Raw genomic sequence first — 13,811 nt, forward strand, 5'->3', positions numbered from 1 at the left:
TGGTTTTAAAAAGTTTCTTTCCAGTTTCTATCTCTGTCTTTTTTTGTTCTATTTTTTAAGGTGATGTTCTACATTTCATGTTTTAGGTTTTCTACTTTTTAATTTTGGTTAATATTTTTTAATTTCCAAGAAGTTCTCTCTTGTTGTCTAATGGTTCATTTCTTCTTTTCATTCTATCCTTGTTTCGTCAATGCATTATCTTTTCTGATCTCTCCCTGAATCGTGGCCTTTGTCATGTTTGTTGCTTTGGTTTCTAACTTCTATTTTGCAAGTTTTCCATGTTCGATATTCCTTAGCTATTAGTTCATATTACAGGGCAAATCACTAAGTTATTGGAAGTTCTAAATGAAAGCCTTGAAGACTGGAAGACTGGGTGATTAGGTGACCAGGTGGTTTTTGTTTGTTTGTTTCTTTTAATTACGACTAAAGTATCTGTAGTATTTTTTCTCTGGGAACAGTTCTGATTCTGCAGAGGGTCTTTTAATCCCTTTACTGAGATGATTCTAGCTTCTGGAATTAAGGGGCAAAAGGTGGGGTGGGGGGGGGATTACCATTATTTGGTACACAGAGTCTCACTTAGTTCTTATTTTCGGTATGGCACATCACCCTTGCCTTCCTTAGTGCCTCATATCCCTATATTTGGAGTGTCTTTCATCCAGTTTCTTCATCGAATAAACTTCCGGTCTTTTGCAGGAGTTGGGTAGATGGTTTCTTGTCTACACAAGATGAGGGGGGAAATAAGGGTCTCTAAATAACATTTTTAAGTAAATATGATTTCAGCCCCTTTTTATCCTCTTCTGAGGTTTCCAGTGTCCTGGATTCCTGAAGTTTTCTGGAATCTTGTGAGAGCAAAATGACTTATTTCCTGACAACTCTCTTGCCTTTCCTTTTCCCATGTATTTAAGTTTGATCTTCCTCTTTGCTACGCAATAATTTACCATTTTTCCTCAATCCATTTTCTGCCTTCATATATTGTGGTTCATGTTATAGAATGCTGAACATAATTTCATCAATAATGTATGATTTTTCTGGTTCTTGTTCTCATATTTGGGAGTCTGACCTTTCTTGGGGACAAGGGGGTTGTAATATCTCTATCTGCCCTCTTCATCTGGGAAGTGTTTCAATTTGCCTTAATGATTTTTCTAAATTGCGTTTGAAGGATATATAATTTTTTAAGTTCCTTAACTTTAAAAAAAAGATTATATAAATTACTCATCAAAAGTTACTGAATTACACTCTATAATTGCATAAGCTTCTTTTAATTGTACACTAACATATATGTAACTAGAAATGAGCTTGTAATTAAGCACTCAGTACTGATAAATCATAAACAAATTAAAATTACTATGCATAAAATAGAAAAAATTAAATACAGATAACTTGAAATAAACTGTTCTGAGATTTTGATATATATTAACAAAGAGAAAATATTCACCATACTGTTAAAAACTAATCATATCACTTGGTTGAGATGACTCTATTTTATTGTTGGACTTATTCAACTAATTTAAATATTTTGGTGGGCAGATTATTTAGCATTGACAGATTGTGTTTTTAAATGCAAAGTGTTTTATTCCATAGTCATGGCCCTTCCTGTAATACTGACAGTACAATTTCTGTAATATTGTTTTAAAGCACAGGTATTGATACTCATTGTAAGTTAGGTCTTAAAAAGCATAATCTTGTAAAGTTTCCCTGATAATGAAGATAATTCAGGCAAGAAGATAATAATAAACCTTATCTAGAAAATAGTCTTAAAAATTCTTTATCCCTCTACCTGCCTCCTCTCTGGCAACCATTAGTTTCTTCTGTGTATCTGAATCTCTTTCTGTTTTGTTTGTTCATTTACTTGTTTTGGATTCTACATATAAGTAAAATTGTATGGTCTTTGTCTTTCTCTGTCTGACTTATTTCATTCATCATACCCTCTAATTACAAATGTGTTGTAAAAAATGGCAAAATTTTACTCTTTTTATGGCTGAGTAGTATTCCATTGTATACACATCATACATATATGTATATATAAAATCTTCTTTATCCATTCATCAATTGACAGACATTTAGCTTGTTTCTATAGCTTGGCTATTGTAAATAATACTGCAATAAACAGGGGTGCATACATCTTTTCAAATTAGGGTTTTCAATTCCTTTGAATAAATATCTATAAGTTACATTGCTGAATTGTATGGTAGTTCTATTTTTAATTTTTCGAGTAACCTGCATACTTAATGCAATTCTGTAGTGGCTGTACCAATTTACATTCCCACTGTCAGTGCATGTTGGGGTCCCTTTCCTCCACATCCTTGCCAATACTAGTTATTTGTTGTCTTTTAGATAGTAGCCATCCTGACAAGTATGAGGTGATATCTCATTGTGGTTTTGATTTGCATTTCCTGATAATTAGTGATGTTGAGTATCTTTTCACATGCCTGTTGGCCATCTGTACATCTTCTTCGGAGAAATGTCTACTCAGGTCCTCTGCTCGTTTTTGATCAAGTTGTTTATTTTTTTGATATTGAGTTGTATGAGCTCTTTATATATTTTAGATAGTAACCTCTTATCCAATATATATATTGCAAATATCTTCTCCCATTCAGTAGATTGCTTTTCTGTTTTGTTGATAGTTTCCTTCATTGCATAAAAGCTTTTTAGTTTGTCATAGTCCCACATGTTTTTCTTTTGTTTACCTTGCCTAAGAAGACAAATTCGAAAAATTACTAAGACCAAAGAGTTTACTGCCCTATGTTTTCTTCTAAGAGTTTTACAATTTCAGGTCTTACATGTAAGTTTTTAATCCATTTTGAGTTTATTTTTGTATATGGTAGAAGAAAGTGATCGTTTCATTCTTTTGCATGTAGCTTTCCAGTTTTTCTAACACCATTTATAAGAGATGGCCTTTTCCTCATTTTATATTCTTGACTCTTTCATCATGGATTAATTGACCATGAAAGCATAGGTTTATTTTTGGTCTCTCTAGGCTGTTCCATTGATCTGTGTATCTATTTTCGTGCCAGTATCATACTGTCTTGATTACTATCATTTTGTAGTATATTTTGAAATCAGAAAGCATGACACCTCCAGCCTTGTTCTTCTTTCTCAAATTATCTTTGGCTATTGGGGATCTTTTGTGGTTCCATATAAATTGTAGGATTGTTTGTTCAAGTTTTATTTAAAAAATGTCATTGGTGTATTGATAGAAATTGCATTAAATCCATAGATTACTTTGGGTAGTATGGACATTTTTATGATGTTAATTCTTCCTATCCATGAGCATGGTGTATCTTTCCATTTATATGTGTTGGCTTCAATTTCTTTCATCAATAGACATAGTTTTCTGAGTATATTTTTCTTTCTTCACACCTTTGGTTAAATTTATTCCTGAGTATTTTATTCTTTTTGATGCAATTGTAAATTAGACTTTTCTTAATTTATCTTTCTGACAGTTTGTTATTAGTGTACAGAAATCCAACAAATTTTTGTGTATTAATTTCATATCCTGAAACTACTGAATTCACCAATTCAAATAGTTTTTTTGGTGGAGTTTAGAATTTTCTGTATATAGTATTATATCATCTTCATATAGTGACAGTTTTATGTCTTCTTTCAGAATTTAGATGCCTTTTATTTCTTTTTCTTGTCTGACTTCTGAGGCTAGGACTCTCAATACTATGCTGATTAAAAGCAGCAAGGGTGGGCATCCTTGCCTTCTTCCTACTTATAGAAAAAAAGACTTCGGCCTTTTACCATTGAATATGATGTTTGCTATGAGTGTGTCATATATGGTGTTTATTATGTTGAGGTATGTTCTATCAATATCTACTTTTTTGAGAGTAGATAAATGAGTGTTGAATTTTATCAAATGCTTTTTATGCACCTATGGAGATGGCCATTATAACTTTTTTATCTTTTGTTTTATAAAGCAGTATTTTATAAGTTGCTCTTTAAGGGTATGTTAATCAATACAAACTGTCTTAGTTTGGGCTGTTACCAAAAATTACCATAGACTGCGTGGCTCAAACAGCAAACATTTATTTCTCATAGTTCTAGAGACTGTGAAGTCTAAGATTGAGATGCTGGCAGGTCTGAGGTCTGGTGCAGATGGCCCTCTATAACATTACATGGTGAAGTAAGCTCTCTTTTCTCTTCTTATGAGGGCACTAATTCCATTAAAAAACAAAAACCGAAAAAACTCCACCTTCATGGCCTAATTACCTCCCAATGGCCCACTCCATAATACCATCACATCACAGGTTAAGAATTCCCCTTCAAATTTTGGGGAAAGGGAGGGACACAAACATTCAATCCATAACACACACTCAATTCAGGGTCATAGAGCTGCTTATATTAAAACTGAAAGCAAAAAACTTCTTGAATGTTTCTTACTTTTGGAAAGACTTATATTAACAGTCATTATAATCACAATCAGAATAAGTCAATCAAAAGGTATTTTTATAATAATTTAATACTTGTTCTGAAAGAAATCGTATGTATTATATTTATATATAACATACATGTCTATGTTCAGAATCCTTAGGATCTTATTAGCCTTTCTTGGCTAAATAAGCTATTTATCTATCTATAAAATTAAAACATATATTTACTTATTCTCTATTGCTTATATTATTATAAATAAAAAGAATTACATGTTAAATTTTGGATATTTTGAGAATACTGCAATAATAAGAAAAATATTATTACATTGTATATAGAGCTAGTCACCTTTAAAAAAATAAAGAGTAGCATAATTGCTTCCCATTCTGTTTTGATGCAGTTTTACATAATTGAGATTACACTGCACAAAGTAAGAAAAGGTCCATCTCACTGAATACTTCCCAAGTGCCAGGAAACCTGCTAAGTGCTTCACACACATTGTATCAACATCCTATGAGCCTACATATTTTATACCCATTTAATAGATAGAAAAACCGAGAATTAGTAGGTTTAAATAAGTTGCCCAAGGCTATATGAGCTAATAAATGGCCAAGCTGAGACTTTAGCACAAGGTTGCTCAATGTTAAAATATGTACTCTCATCCATTATGTTTACATAATTTTTTAATTTACCATTATAACTAATTTTTCCTGTCATTAGCAAATCATTGCAAATATCATGTAAATAAAAATTTTCAAGGTTCCTGTATGATTAGGTCCATCTGACTGGGCTTCCAGTCAATGAGTAATAGTATTTCAAACATCTTTGCAAGTTTTAAAAGCAAAAATGGAATATCATTGTTCAAGTTAAAATATATTTGGTTACTAGAAACTTTGAATATTTTATATGTTAATTAGGCATTTGCATTTCTAAATAAATATATTTCTCAAATAACCACAACATAAATTAGAAACTTTGGAACAAGCATAGTTATTACCTCACTGATTCTGGTTATATGAGGCAGGTACAGTAGGTACCTGATACAGGCTGTCTTAACGGAGAAAGGACTAGTAATTAGTATTTTATATCTTATATATGTTATTTGTTTAAAATTCCTAAAGATACTTGGTTCTAAGACTTTAAAATTATCTCCTCAAAATCTTGTTTATATCATTAATTTTTATACCTAAAAAAAGAACAGTAAAAGAAGACATTTTCTAAATAAAGATAAATGCCAACTAAACCCTTATTTAAAATATCACAAAATCATGAATTAATGTAGTTTTAATGCATTTCCCATACCTGGTTATTTTGATTTCCTCTCTAGCTACACTATTTCACTAGAATCTATTTAATACAGGAGTTAGAACCGTTGATGCATTTAGTTTGATTTATCTAGTGACAATATCTCAGTTATCTGCCTAGGCAAATTATTTTCTTGATCATAAATCTAATTTTGGTTTCATCCTCCAAGTCACTTTAATTCATTTCCTATATATCTTCTTAAAGGTAATTATGAAAGCGAAAAACAAAACATTATGGATATATTGCTATAAAATGTAGAGAAAATATTACTTCGAGAAAGACATATACATTTTCATTTGGTTTTAGTGAATTATAACCTTGGAAGGTATAAGAATATATCACAATGATTTAGCAACTAGAAGCCACAAAAGGGTAAAGAGGTGTATGGCTGACAGACTGGGAATTTTGTGATTTGAGAGGTGTGTAAATGGGTGGCAATATCTTGCTACTTTAAACATTCTGCCTGGTGTACTGGTAAAATGGGCACTGTGCTAATGGCTTGTTTCATGGGAGAAGCTTTCACATTTACCTAACGTTTATGTAAAATTTAAGCTGCACATAAATATATATTTAATTTGAATTTACCGTATTGGACGTCTACATTTTTCTGAATTTCCTTATTAACAGTTTTCTTAAAGTTTATCTCTCTTTGTATAGGCTTGGTTTGAGAGAACCAATCTAGATCATGTCTACAAAGGAAGCAAACTGTATACTTTTTAGGCTACAAAAATAACAACGAACCTCACAAATTTTCAGTAGTTGTTATTTAAGAGATGAATTTCATTGGAAAAAATCGGAGATACTAAAAAAGATATGAGTTTCTGAAATTGGACAAGAGTTCCATCTAGACAAGCCCATTGTGTATGTTATACGAACATACACAGTTGGAAATGCAAATTAGCACAACCTTCCTGGAAAGTGATTTTTCCAAATAAATCAAAAGACTTAAATGTCTTAAACAATGCATAAGATATCTATTATAGTATTATTTACATTATAACAAGAAAAAAAAAGAAACATGATTAATTAGTAGGAAAAAGATTCATGACAATGTTCAGTTAAATAGGATCAATGTAGTATAATCTCAATGATGTTAACATGTGTACCGATGCATTTGCATGTGTGTATAAGTATCTAAAGAGCAGAAGTTTTTGACAGTATCTCTCAGTAATAGAAATACTGGTGATTCTTCATATTATTATGTATTTTTCTCTATTGAACATATAGTCCTATAAATATCAGAAAAAAAATATTTAAAAATACAAGGGACAGAAGCAACACTAGCATCTTAAACTCAAATTCCACTAGAGCATACAATTTGGGGTTTAAATGAGCTGACACGTATCTTAGGTCTTTTTAGTAATATTAAATAATATAATTTGATCTTAAAATTTTAGAAAGATGCCTAATATACTCTCTGTCTCTTGGAAACTAAAAAGACACGTAGATATCAAATCCTAGCTAAAGTAAATATTAACTAAAGGCAACTCTAGTATTTAGGTTACTAACGAGCTATGTTTTTCAATTATCTTCTTTGTTTTTCTTTTCTTTCATTATCTCCTAAAAATGTAGAATAAATTAGGGGAAGCCATCTCCATTAGAATTCATTCATTTAATTAATAACTACTTTTTAAGCGCTTGCTACGTGTTTAAAGCACTGGGGATTCTGCAGTGAAGAAAATAAAGTTCTTGTTTGGTTGAGGAATAAATTTTATTTCTATCATGTCATGACAAAGTGCTAAAAATGAAGTAATATTCGTTAGTATGTTAAACTGTATCAATAATAGAAAATGAAAGTTACAAATTTCTTTAACAAAGAATATAAAAGAATCACCTTTATTTACTCTAAGGTATATATTTTTCCTTATTTGTTTAATTAAAGAAATTAAAATTACTTGATTACTTACCCCAATGTTAAACATCCCTGTAAAATATTCCATATTTGCTTGAATGAACCAAATGTTGCTTAGGCCTAGTTCGTCACTTCTCTTCTTAGCACGAATTAATGATAATTCCTTGTTTTCTATTAATGTAACCTAGATTTCACCCAGGAAACAAAATATACTCAGTAACAATTCAGACCTTCGGACAAAGTATTATTGCTGTTACATAGCTTTAATAACGTAGAACAAATTATATTGAACCCTACCCTGTGCCAGGAAGTATGCCAGATAATGTGGTACAAAAATGAACAAGGTCCTTAGTCTACGGCCAGGCTACCCTGAATGTACCTGATCTCATCTGATCTCGGAAGCTAAGCAGGGTTGGGCTTGGTTAGTACTTGGATGGGAGCCCACCTTGGAATACCAGGTGCTGTAGGTGTTAGAAAAATAAATAAATAAACGAGATCCTTAAACCCTTGAAGCTCACAGTTGTAGTGTTATAAGTGAAATAGGCAATTATAATACAGTGATAAGTGCTTAATGAAAGACATATAATGTGTTATCAGAGCACTCAGACTTGATGTCTAAGGAAGGTGTCAGTCATTTAATATGGAAAAGTAGCATATTAACTGAGTCCTGACCAATGAATGGAAATTAGCTGGGGGGATGAAGGAATGTTTCAGGCAGAAAGAAAAGCACGTATGAAGGCCCGAGGTGAGGAAGATGGTGTGAACTGAGAAAATTGGCATAGCTGGATCACGTTATGTGACGGTGATGGAGGGGATGGGAGGGAGACAGTGTGTGGAGGGTGGAAATAAGGCTGGAGAGGTAGCAGGAGCCAGATCATGGGTGATAAAAGCAGCTTCAGTTGCTGCGATGTATAGTACAGTTTGGTGGCGGCGAGGCGGAAGGCAGTGCAACCAGTTAGCAGTCTCTCCCAGTAATCCAGGCCAAGGAAGGTAGCAGAGCATCATTGGTTTGGATGGACAAAAGTAGGCAGAATTAGGTCTTTATGAAAAAAATCCTGGATCTCTCTGTATAAAAAACCTGTCAGAGGACACTTGGCGTCCAAGGCTTTCCAGCTTTTATTCTAGCCAAGACTTCCCTTTTCCAGCTTTAACATCTCCGTTTCCAATAAAATGGTTGGGATGGGGAATAAAGATACCATATACCTGACCCTGTTTCTCTAGGATTCTCCTCTATGAGTTTTCCTCCTCTTACTCCAACCATGAAATCACTGCTTTCCTCAATAATAAGACAGATACCTGCCTGTTTCTCCCGAGTCCTTATTTATTTTGCTCTCTATTTTCTAAGGAAAAAAAACAAAAACAAAAAACAAACAAACAAAAAGAAGAATATGGTTCCACTAATGGCCATCATTCTGTTACATGCCATTCTCACTAGTCTAAGAGTTCTTCCACATTTTTTCTTCTGGGAGTGAAGTAATCACTGTAATTATTTTACACTATCCAGAGCACTCACATGCAAAAAATTTGCCCCAGTTCAAATGTATTTTTTGAAGAACTGACATAAAATTCTAGACTTTCATGTTAAAAGATGGTCACTGTGAAGAAATTATTTAATATAGCAGAAGACTAAAAATAGTACAAACTTCTACTAAATAGTGATAACAACTGCATAAATTATGGTACATTTCCTTAAAAACATATTATGTACTCACATTTTAGTGATATTTTAATGAAAATATTTAAAACTATTTGCAATAGGGAAAAACATTTATAATAGAAAATTAAGTAAAAACAGGCAATAAATTGCATTTGCATTGTTAGAATTTGCAACAACAAGCATCCTCATGGACAGTAACTTAATGAGAACATGGAGAGAAAATCATTTGATGGATCAGTGTGGTTGGTAGATTGGGATTTATTCTATTTATTCTTTTCCTTTAAAATTTTTTTTATTTGTTGTTACAATTTTGATATAATGGATAAAAATCAAGATACCAAAATAATATGGTCAACAAGTTTCAAAAGTTAGTATTTCCAGGATAAAATTATGTTGACTAGTAAACTAGTTTTATCATTATTTTATTTCATGAGATATTTCATTTTTAAAATTATTTTAAAATATAACCCTTTTACAAAAATTGAAAACTATTGCGATCCTATAACACATCTTTTTCCCTTAAGATGCTGAATCTTAGTTTGGATAAAAAAACGAAAAAGAAAAGAGAAGAAAAGAAAAGAAAAGAGAAGAGAAGAGAAGAGAAGAGCAGCGGCAGAACGAGACGTATCAAAACGAAAAGAAAAGAAAAGAAAAGAAAATACAAAGAAAAGAAAAAGAAAACTAGAAAGAAAAGAAAAGAAAATCAATAAAAGAAAAGAAAAGAAAAAAAGGAAAAGAAAAGAAAAAGAAAGAGAGAAGCGAGGATTTGCAGGGAGGAGGAGGAGGAGGCGGTCCGTCGATCGAAGGATTCTTCCGTCAGTCTTCCTTCTCCCCCTTCTTCCGACCTCCCTCTCTCTAAGCTTCTTTCGGCTTTCCTTCTTCTTTCCTTCCTTCCTTCCTTCCTTCCTTCCTTCCCCTCCTTCCTTCCTTCCTTCCCCTCCTTCCTTCCTTCCTTCCTTCCTTCCTTCCTTCCTTCCTTCCATTGAAGGAATGTAACGGCCTGTGCCACATATTTGACCTGAGTGAATGATTACAAACTTAAAGAGCAGGGAAAAGCCGGACCCAGATAACTGAATTATACAGTTTTCTGATGCTTCCTTTTACCCATTATTCAGACTTTACCTGGCATGAAGGCAGCATGTGAGCAAGCACAATCCCAACATGGCCCTAAAAGGAGAAGAAAAAGAAATTTTAACATTGGTTCCTAAGGCTTTTGCTCATTCTGAGATAACAATCTTGCCAAATAAAAGCATGACCTTGAATGTAATATAGTAAAATCACATAGTCTGGGAAAGGCTAAACAGAATACAAGGAGAGATGTAATACCCCACCACTGCAGAAATCCACAATTCGGTCACCAGGTTTGGCCCGATTTGTCACCACATACACAAGGTTGTTTAACTGTTGCTGCTTCCTCAAAGCTCGATCATAGGGCATTTTACCTGGGAAAGATAAGAAATGAAGAAAATGAAATGCATATTGTGTGGGACTGAGAAGGCACTCCTACAATAGACTACCAGCATGAATTAGAAATTCCATATAATTCACTATGAGAAGACTAGAGAACTAGAATCCAGAGATAAACTCTGTTATTGCTTGTTTTTACTTTTAATCTTACCTGACTTTTCTTTCAACAGCCATTGACAGAAAATCTATGAACCAACTCTTCTAAAGAGATTGGACAGTAAGTGAAATATTAAGTTCGGAGTCATAAACAAAGTAATTGTTCGATAAATGTTTATCAGATGAATAAAAACAGTAATAGTCTCTTCCCTCTATTCCTCTGATACCTATTATAAAAAATTACCTAATTTCAGCGGATTAATTAAATCTCTTTGAGAAAAGAGATCTATAATAAATAAAAACATTTTTATTTTTTAACTGGCACAACCTTGAGCTCTTAATTCTCCTGCTTAGGGCACTTGGAACACAGATGTCACATTGTCTGAAATATATCAACGGTTATTATATTTAGAGAGAAATTGAATTTCCACATTTCTGCTTTGAAGCTTCCTTTCCTTATGAGTCAGACACAGAAATTTAATGCAATTACAGATTAAAGATAGGGTATTTCCAAGTATGAAATGCCTTGGACCTAGAAGCATGAAAACATATGAACTTTCCTTTCAAAAGCCACTAGTGAAGTTCATGAACATATCGTGTGAAGAATAAATGAAATTATTTGTTTTTACATATTTCAACTGTACTTTTTATAAAGTAAGATTAAGAAAATGTAAAAAAGCAGATTTCCATGATACAGATAAAACACTCAAATAATCTTTTTGGCTTGAACCAGTATTTTTTATAGATACCAAGATTTCTCTGTTCATTTTCACATAAAAACAGCATGGCTTTTTTTTTTTTCTTTTCTTCTCTTTTTTGTTTTCCTTTTTTCTTATGTTACTAAAATAAAAACAATGGGAAGCTTTTATTTTAGGAAAAAAATGAAAAATTTGGATAAAAACAGATCTGTATGAGAAAAAGATTCATAATCTCATAATTCAGAGGTAATATCTTTGTATATATATTCTTCTAGTCATATTCATAAATTCATAATTTTCTAGACAGCGTATAAAATATAATAAGTCTTTCCGTATTTGTTTAACTAATTTCCTTTTGTGATGATGTGGTTATCATCAGAGAGCTGAATTGTTGTGCGAATTCTTAATTATTTAGCATGATCTAATGTGAATTTAAAACATGAAGAGTATTTAAATAATAGTCTGCTGACTCCATTACAAAGACAATTTTATGTAGCTCTAAAAATCAATTATTTTCGCTTCTCTCTAATAATTGTAAAAAATGTAAAGAATTAATTAAAAACTTCTGTCATCCTACCCTTCATGGATAACCGCTCATAAGAGATTTTATTATAATAATTTTCAAATACATAGAAATAGTGAAAGGTTCTTAAATGAATGTCTTTATACACTCCACCTAGATTCTACCATTAACAACTTACTATACTTGGTTTAACATACTTGTATCCATTTATCCATCCCTCTGTACATTCATTCATAAATCTACCTTATTTTTTATGGCAATGAAGGTATGATTTGGAGAATGAAGAATAAGAACTAGGAAGGAGATGAAGAAGAGGTAGGGGTCAGGGGCAAAAAAGCAAACGTACTATGAGCCCCTTGGGAGAGCTAGAGTCACAAATGCTGCTGTTAAATGGAGCCACCAAGCGGCAAGGAATGAGCACAAGCATTTTTGTCTTTGTTCTGTTTGTACATTTCCTAACAATTCTTAGCCAAAGGATTTTCATAAAATAAGCCAAAAGGAATTAAGGAAATAAGAAAAGAAAATGTGTTTAATGGAATTTCTAATAGCAAGATCTCTACCATATTTCTCTTCTGTTTCAAGAGTAAATGCCGATGAAGATATTTTTCTTGCTAAGACTGCATATTTGCATAGAAAGAATTCATACTGAAATGAAAGTTGAAGGCAGAGAGTACTGTTTAGGGTTGTGTTTAAATAGAGACTATGAAGCTGTACATACTATTCACAGATTGAGCTAAAAATGATGCCCAGATGCTTTATGGAAAAACTACCTGTAATAAAGCATTCTTCCTCCCCATTCCAGTTTTATAAATATTATGAAGCTCCTAGAAACATGAACAAGATTTCAAGTACATTGAACAAGGTAAGAAAGTGGCATTTTGAGGTACAATATTAATCTAAAAATCAAATTCTGCTTTTGATTTATATCCAATATTCTTGTGCCTTAGACATCATTTACAAGCATAAAATTATACCTATTTTTAGGTTGACTAAAAATAATGATTCTTTAGGTGTCATCATGGAAATAAAACCCAAGAATTAAATGTTGTAATACAAGTGACCACTTTTGTTCTGTGATGTAATTCTCCCACATTGAAGACTTCTTGTCTGATTCAAGTTAAGAGGAACCTGATGGTTTAGACAGCCTCAGTGGCATTTGCATTGATCAAAAAGAAAGTACAAGAATAAAGGAGACGATTTTTAAGCTAAGGAAGAGCTATATTAGAACACCAGCATTTTTAATCAGTACAAAACATCGAAAAAGGCAAAACAAAACAAGCAGACGAATAAAATCATGGGTAGAAAACGAGCACATGTGCAAGCCAGAACACCTGCGCATTCAAGTAAACTATGCTTGAGATCAGGCAGCTTTCCATTTTTTGTTTCTTAGTCTGAAGTACCAAAGTACCAGGAATGTTATAATTTACTGAGAAAAGGAAAGGTTTGGTTCTTGGACACACTCACATTAGACCTGTTTACGAAAGGCTCCCTTCTGCCTTAAGAAAAAACTTATGACTTCTTGGGGGGGGGGGAACAAGCCACACACACACACACACACACACACACACACACACGCACACACCAAACCTCTTATACTCTGGGCCCTGTTAGTTTGCCAGCCTCACCTTCTGCTATGTTCGTATAGATGTATATGTACATATATATGTATGTATGTGTTTATATGTGTGTGTGTGTATAAATATCCCCTATGTTCCAGCTTTTCTGAACATCAGACAAAGACAAATACCATATGATCTCACTTATATTTGGAATCTAAGTGAATAGATCGGTGATTGCCAGAGATGAGAGGTGGGAAAAATGAATGAAGGAAGTCAAAAGGTA

General features: G+C 32.6%; 1 protein-coding gene and 1 pseudogene across 6 annotated transcripts in view; one reads left to right on the forward strand and one right to left on the reverse strand.

The window, feature by feature from the left end:
* GSTCD (glutathione S-transferase C-terminal domain containing) overlaps nt 1-13,811 on the reverse strand; it is a 114,410-nt gene that overhangs the window by 16,446 nt on the left and 84,153 nt on the right. For all 6 annotated transcript variants that reach the window (XM_016134594.2, XM_016134598.2, XM_016134596.2 and 3 more), the window contains 3 exons: nt 10,512-10,627; nt 10,308-10,352; nt 7,584-7,712 (listed from right to left, as the gene is read on the reverse strand). In XM_016134594.2, the coding sequence (XP_015990080.2) occupies nt 7,584-7,712; nt 10,308-10,352; nt 10,512-10,627 (290 nt within the window). The remainder of the gene's footprint in view (nt 1-7,583; nt 7,713-10,307; nt 10,353-10,511; nt 10,628-13,811) is intronic.
* Nucleotides 7,880-7,998, forward strand: LOC118609168 (annotated as a pseudogene).

Source organism: Rousettus aegyptiacus, unplaced genomic scaffold (genome assembly GCF_014176215.1).
Source record: "Rousettus aegyptiacus isolate mRouAeg1 unplaced genomic scaffold, mRouAeg1.p scaffold_m13_p_10, whole genome shotgun sequence".
Taxonomy (NCBI): Eukaryota; Metazoa; Chordata; class Mammalia; order Chiroptera; family Pteropodidae; genus Rousettus; species Rousettus aegyptiacus.